Source organism: Sparus aurata, chromosome 24, assembly GCF_900880675.1.
Source record: "Sparus aurata chromosome 24, fSpaAur1.1, whole genome shotgun sequence".
Lineage (NCBI taxonomy): Eukaryota > Metazoa > Chordata > Actinopteri > Spariformes > Sparidae > Sparus > Sparus aurata.
In genome coordinates, this window is record NC_044210.1 from 20350847 (window position 1) to 20358376 (window position 7530).

The 7530-nt window shown below is 40.5% G+C and overlaps 1 protein-coding gene across 1 annotated transcript in view; it reads right to left on the reverse strand.

Annotated features, from left to right (window-relative positions):
* The window catches only part of LOC115576541 (NLR family CARD domain-containing protein 3-like), a gene marked incomplete at both ends in the record, with an annotated part of 44733 nt that extends 39229 nt beyond the window's left edge, over positions 1-5504 (reverse strand). The window contains 4 exons of the mRNA XM_030409070.1: positions 1359-1532; positions 3473-3646; positions 3745-4244; positions 4296-5504. Of these exons, the coding sequence (XP_030264930.1) occupies positions 1359-1532; positions 3473-3646; positions 3745-4244; positions 4296-5504 (2057 nt within the window). The remainder of the gene's footprint in view (positions 1-1358; positions 1533-3472; positions 3647-3744; positions 4245-4295) is intronic.
* Between the last annotated feature and the right edge of the window lie 2026 nt (positions 5505-7530).

Here is a 7530-nt window from a genome sequence, read left to right on the forward strand (position 1 = left end):
AGCCCCGCCCCTCAGTGATCAGAGAGACAGAGAGCAGGGCAGGGAAGAAGCAGTTTCTGGCGCTGTGGAAAAAAACTGCAGCCATCGGCCACTATCGGAGCCAAGTTCCGCCAATTCCGATAGTTTGTAAAACGTCCTATCGGCGCGGATTAATCGGCCAAAACGATCGACCTCTAGTTGAAAGACTCATCAACACTACTTTCAGCCCTGTTCAGACCACCCCTGCGGCCCCTACGACACCCATCAGCCCTTCTACGAACACTTCGCCCATGTCTCCCCTGCCCATGCTTGAGTGTGTGCTTTGTGCTTTGTGAACACCACTGCCGCGCATGGCTGCACCACTGCTGCGTATGGAGGCTATGTGACCGCCACTGTAGAAAGAAGGAACACAAACGCCGGTCCCAGCGCTATTCTCACCACCCCCGCTACTTCTACTACATCCATTCGCTCCCCTACTGATACTATGAGTTTGTGTATCATTTCCACTCCCAGCTATGTTGGGCAAAGGGTTGTGTGTTAGTGCTTTTGCGCTTTCCTCGCTCTGCGCGGCACTGCCATTGCTATGCAGAGACGCACCGCGACTAGCAAGCTCACTAATCGGCCGACCGTCATCTCCCAAAGTTAGATTGTCCACTTCAGAATCAGAATCAGTGAATACGAGCTCAATCACTTCCCTACGTGTCACCTTTTTGCTTGCTATTATCATTTATTTCTTCTCAATAAGTTCTAAATCCAGCAATACTACTTCAGCAGAATACCTTTGTGGCACACTGTCTCTGGTCTCTCACCCAACAGTTTGCATGGGACTTCCTCGAACTTTTTTCATTGAAGCATGATGTATTTCTGAGCTAAAGTCTTAGTATGGGATGTCTGCCAACTAGTTGTGGGGAGTATGAACGACATGTAACACTCTATTTGGAGAAAACTGCTGTTTTGTTCAGTACCGCGGGGTGTCGCAAATTTGCGACTATGGCGCCCAAAGGGTTAATGTTCTGATTACCCTCTATAATCAGTGTGGAGTGTGAAGCAGTTTGGATGAGCGCCTCATCAAGCAGCAAAACCAGAAGCCAAGAAATCAGACAGGCACATTTTGAACAGGCACTAAACTAGGCTGAAGAAAGAGGTGTAACTTTAGTGTTTGTGCCAAAACCCTCCTGGTCACTGAGCTTCATCTCTTCTTCTTATCTTCCACTCTTCACTTGTATCTACTGGCTTAGTGCCATGCTGCCTTTCTCCCGAACTGTACTGAACATCTGGAGATGGAGTAAATGAAACAGACCTCCTGACACTGAACAATCTACAATCCAGATACAGAGTCTAACACTGACTGTCTGTGGCTGCAGCAGGACTCATCATACCTGAGAGTGTCCAGTCTCCAGCCTGGATCCTCCAGTTGCGCTGACAGCTGCTTCACTCCTGAGTCTCCTGGACAATTGTAGCTCAGGTCCAGCTCTCTCAGATGGGAGGGGTTGGAGTCCAGAGCTGAGGCCAGAGAAGTACAGCCTTCGTCTGTGATCAGACAGCCTGACAGCCTGCAGAAACACAAAGCAACACACTTCAGCATATATATATGTATATATATATATATGTATATATATATATATATATATATATATATATATATATATATATATATGTATATATATGTATATATATATATATATATATATATATATATATATATATATAGCAACACACTTCAGCATATATATATATATATATAGATAGATATACATAGATATAGATATACATAGATATAGATATACATAGATATAGATATAGATATATAGATATATAGATATATAGATATTTAGATGTATATATATATATATATATATATATATGTATATATATATATATATATAATAACTCAGTGCACATCTGTGTTTAAGGGTTTCACGTTTATTATATTCATCATCTTAGTTTTCTCTGATTCATTAATCAGCACGAATACACAGTATAACTAAAGCTGGTGGAAATGCCATTAGGTTTGCAAATATTTGGTCATGAACCAACATATTGTAGAGATTAAAAAAATGACCTGATGATTGAGCTAGAAGAAAAGTCATAGGATCACCAAAGTACTGACAGTTCATCTTGAGGGGAGCATGAATGTCTGAACCAAACCTCATGACAATCCATCCAGTGGTTGTTGAGAGTAGTAAATCGGGACCAAAGAGCAGAATAGACTGACTGACCCACATTTTATATAAAATGCATTCATGCTTCCATCAGGATGAAATGTAATTACTTTGCTGATCCATTGCTATGCGACTCAAGATATAAGACATGATTATTACAGAATCAGTAATCATCCAATGATATGTTGCAAGTTTTGAAACAAAAATTAGGTTCTAAATCTCAGTAAGAACTTATATTTTCAAAGTACAATATCTGAATCTGACAAAAACTCGTTGAAAAAATCATAATTTTTCTGTATTGTGCAAAGTGCACTACTGAGACTAGCTATTTAAATGTAATGAGCTCAAAATGTGCATTATTTAAATAATTTCAAAACACTGTTGAAAAATAACATTGCAAACCAATTCACAATAGGCCTTATAAACTTGAAAAGAGCCGATTTGTGCATAAATCAAAATTCCAAACCATTTTTATTTTCATTCCCACATCCCCTGATACTGTCTTCAATACACCAGCCACTTCAAAGATATGCTTTAATCAATAATAACTGTGTTTAATACTTGTTCATCCAAAAACATATACACATGTCAAATACATGTAATTGTGAACAAATAAATGCAGTTTTCACAGAGAGACAGAGCGGTCAGGTCACTCAGTGTCTCCTGAAGCTGTGAGTTTTGTGTATGTCACAAACTATGCCGGAATGTGGTTCAATGCTTCTTAGTGTCTAAATACTTTTGGCACATGAGCTCTGTAAGTCCTACAAGCAAGAGGGTGTTTTAGCTGTGAATCAATGAAATGATGAACTCAATCACGATGTGTGTCTAAGTGTGACGCTGTCCATCGCACTGAAATGGAGTTGAGATTGACTGGTAGACAGACAGATGGAACATGTCACTTGATAGGATTTCTTGGCCTGCTGCTTTTTGTGGTTGTAAATAAAACACTGGGCCTACATTCCACTTCTCTGCACCATTGTAGCAGTCCACAGGAAGGACCCACTGGAGTAGGACTCTGTCTGTGTTTAAGACCTCCTGATTTACAAATCAAGCACTGGATACCAACAAGGTCTTGATGTGGCTCAAAGGTGTCCTCCAGATGGAAATCTTAAAAAAAAGACTATGAAAGAAAGTCTGCTAATTATTTTGGTGACCCAAATAAAATTCTCTGACCCAGTCTCTGGGAATGACTGGTAAATACAATTTCTTGACTCATTGTTCATGTTGTACAGGAGATGAATTAATGAAAATTACATAGAAAGAAAACAAGTTTGAGAGCAAAAATTATTTATATATAATTTTTGTTATTTCATAACAAACAGTGTTCTGACCTCAAATGTTCCAGTTTACAGTGTGGACTCTCGAGTCCAGGAAACAGTAGCTTCACTCCTGAATCCTGCAGGTTGTTGTTACTCAGGTCCAGCTCTCTCAGACTAGAGGACTGGGAGCTGAGAACTGAGGACAGAACTTCACAGCTTCTCTCTGAGAGGTGACAGCCACTCAGTCTGGATAAAGAATCATGAGCAGAACAAGAAAATAATATTTCTACTTGGGTCAATAACAGCACATTTACTGCGTTGTGAAAAAACTTCTCCACACTTACAGAGCTTTGTTGGAGGCTTTGACCACTGGCAGCAGCCTCAGAAGAGCCTTCTCTGAAACAGAGTATTTCTTCAGGTCAAACACATCCAGATCTTTTTCTGATGACAGTAAGATGAAGACCAGAGCTGACCACTGAGCAGGAGACAGTTTATCTGTGGAGAGACGTCCTGAACTCAGGGACTGTTGGATCTCCACCACTAGAGAACGATCATTCAGTTCATTCAGACAGTGGAACAGATTGATGCTTCTCTCTGGAGACAGATTCTCACTGATCTTTTTCTTCATGTACTCAACTGTTTTCTGATTGGTTTTTGTGCTGCTTCCTGTCTGTGTCAGCAGATCTCGCAGGAGTAACTGATTGGTCTGCAGTGAAAGACCCAGGAGGAAGCGGAGGAACAAGTCCAGGTGTCCATTTATACTCTGTAAGGCCTTGTCCACAGCACTCTGGTAGAAACGTGTTGATCTGCCTCCAAAGACTTCAGACCACCAGGATGTTAACTGCTTTTCATCTGCCAGCAGATTGACACCAGAGTTGATGAATGTCAGATGAACATGAAGAGCAGCCAGAAACTCCTGAACACTCAGATGGATGAAGCAGAACACCTTGTCCTGGTACAGTCCACTCTCCTCTTTAAAGATCTGTGTGAACACTCCTGAGTACTTCGAAGCTGCTCTGATATCGATGCCACACTCTGTCAGGTCTGATTCATAGAAGATCAGGTTTCCTTTCTGCAGCTGATCAAAAGCCAGTTTTCCCAGAGACTCAATCATCTTCCTGCTCTCTGGAGTCCAGTGTGGATCTGTCTCAGTTCCTCCATCATACTTGACCTTCTTCACTTTGGCCTGAACCACCAGGAAGTGGATGTACATCTGAGTCAGGGTCTTGGGCAGCTCTCCTCCCTCTCTGGTCTTCAACACATTCTCAAGAACTGTAGCAGTGATCCAGCAGAAGACTGGGATGTGACACATGATGTGGAGGCTTTGTGATGTCTTGATGTGGGAGATAATTCTGCTGGCCTGCTCCTCATCTCTGAATCTCTTCTTGAAGTACTCCTCCTTCTGTGGGTCAGTGAACCCTCTGACCTCTGTCACCATGTCAACACACTCAGGAGGGATCTGATTGGCTGCTGCAGGTCGTGTGGTTATCCAGAGGTGAGCAGAGGGAAGAAGTTTCCCCCTGATGAGGTTTGTCAGCAGCACATCCACTGAGGTGGATTTCGTGGCATCAGCCAGGATTTTAGTGTTGTGGAAGTCCAGAGGAAGTCGACACTCATCCAAACCGTCAAAGATGAACACAACCTGGAACTCTTCGAAGCTGCAGATTTCTTTGGTTTCAGTGAAGAAGTAATGAACAAGTTCCACCAAGCTGAACTTTTCCTCTTTCAGCACATTCAGCTCTCTGAAAGTGAATGGAAATGTGAACTGTATGTCCTGGTTGGCTTTGTCTTCAGCCCAGTCCAGAGTGAACTTCTGTGTTAAGACTGTTTTCCCGATGCCAGCCACTCCCTTTGTCATCACTGTTCTGATTGGTTCATCTCTTCCAGGTGAGGCTTTAAACATGTCTTCTTGTCTGACTGTTGTTTCTGGTCTGTGTGGTTTCCAGGTTGCTGTTTCAATCTGTCTGACCTCATGTTCATCATTGACCTCTGCAGTCCCTCCCTCTGTGATGTAGAGCTCTGTGTAGATCTGATTCAGAAGGGTTCGTTTTCCTGCTTTAGCGATCCCCTCAAACACACACTGGAACTTCTTCTTCAGGTTAGATTTAAGTGTACGCTGACAAACTGCAGAATGACTTCCTGAATAAACACACAACAAAGATCATCAGGGTTGGCAGTTTGCGTGTCTGGATGAGCCAGTTTTGTATTTATATTTGTTTTATCTGAACAAACTTCTGACAGCAGAGAAGGCTGCTGCCTCTGATTCTACACATACTCTTACTCTTCACAGTATCTCCAGCGTTCATCACTAAAAAAACAAATTAACACCTTTAGAATATCAAATAAATTATTACAAGCTCTAGCTGTACTAGCTAGAAACATGTTGCTGGTATCAAATACAGAATAAGCTGGGACTTAAAAAAAGCATAAACCTTTTTAGCCAAAAATATCATCAGCATTAAAATTTAAACAATGTATCCATTTCCTGAATCCACACTTAAATTTTCCATTTAAATGTTTTATCAGCATTCACGGCTATGATATTGATAGACTTGGAATATTATGCCCTGACAGCTGTTATTCATATTTTTATGAGGTGCATTTGAACGCACCCTGACGTCCCTAACCACAAACATTACCTTTGCCATACAAAGCGCTATAGATTTCAGAGTTTAAGACGTGCACCTGAATGCACCATGAGTCTCTAGACTATCACCCCCTTAACAACAGCAGCTTTACCTTCAGTCTGAGAGGAGGATGCTCCTCTGTTCTCTGGAGCTCCTCCAGCACCTTTAACATCCACTGACACTGAGAGAGAAAGAGACATTATGTGTTATATTAGTTATATTAACATATCATTACACATTAATTATTGTATCAATCTGACCATAAAAGGGCCTAACTCAGGAGAAGTTTCATTGGAAATGTTTCATAATGTCCTCTAGCTGTCTTTGGGGTTCTACTACCACAAAATCATTTATCAAATTTTTTTTGGGTTACTCTGTGGTGTGATCTGGATATACAGTTGTGTATGTTAGACACTAGAGGGGGCTCTAAGATAAGGATTACCTGGGCTGCAATGTGTGTAGGGAGTTGGAGTATGTTTTGGCTGAACAACCAGTAAGTATATTAACTTTAGCTCTCTGCAGTCATGTCTTTATTTACTATCGAAAAAAGAAACCAATGTGACAATTCCAGATCTCAACTGTAAAGAATCTATGATGTCATCAGTCGTAGAGCTTGACTGGTATGTTTGGGATCACAGTGCGAGGTAAACAAAGAGTTGGGTTGATGTGAACTTTGAGCGTCTCTACTGTCATTATATTATTTGTTCATTCACTTAAAGACACTACAGTTTATATTACTGAATGTTCTGAACCCTTTACAGGGTTCTTGCAACATTTTAAAAGTGAAATTTAATACTTTGTAAGACCTTTTTAAGACCTCAACAAATAAAATTTAAGACCCAAAAATGTCATAACGATTTCTTTGGTAGAAAATACTCAATTTATTTTATTGTAAACACAATCAAAGCTCACAGTTGGCATTTTCCTTTTTTTTCTCAATTTTATTCCATTATGATGCAGAACAGAGAAAACATAACATACATACGTTGCATACAGAATAATACAATAATAACACTCCATAATGGCTCAGTAGGAGCCATTTGTTAATCCTGCAAAAATACTTTTTCGTGGGGGACCTTTTTTTCTCCAAATAAGGAGACAGAATAAAAACAATTCCAACACTTACAGCAGTCTCCACTGTAAGTAAGCGCAATAATGAAATCTTCAAAACAGACTGTCTCAAGCCAAAAGTTGTTTGTAGTTGGGCTCCACCACACTGCTCTCTGTGTTCCTCATCTAAGAGTTCAACAAACTTCCAATTAACACTGGGCCATCCATTGACAGTGAGAGCATGTTGTTCAGATTCAGCCCCTTTTTACCTTCCTGCACATAAGGGGGGGAGAGGAAATGATCAATTCAATCCACATCAGGTTATAGGATGGTTCCATTAGTGTAATGATGATAATAATAATAGAAATACTACAACTACTACTACTACTACTACTACTACTACTAATAATAATAATAATAATAATAATAATGATAATAATGGTTGTGCTCATA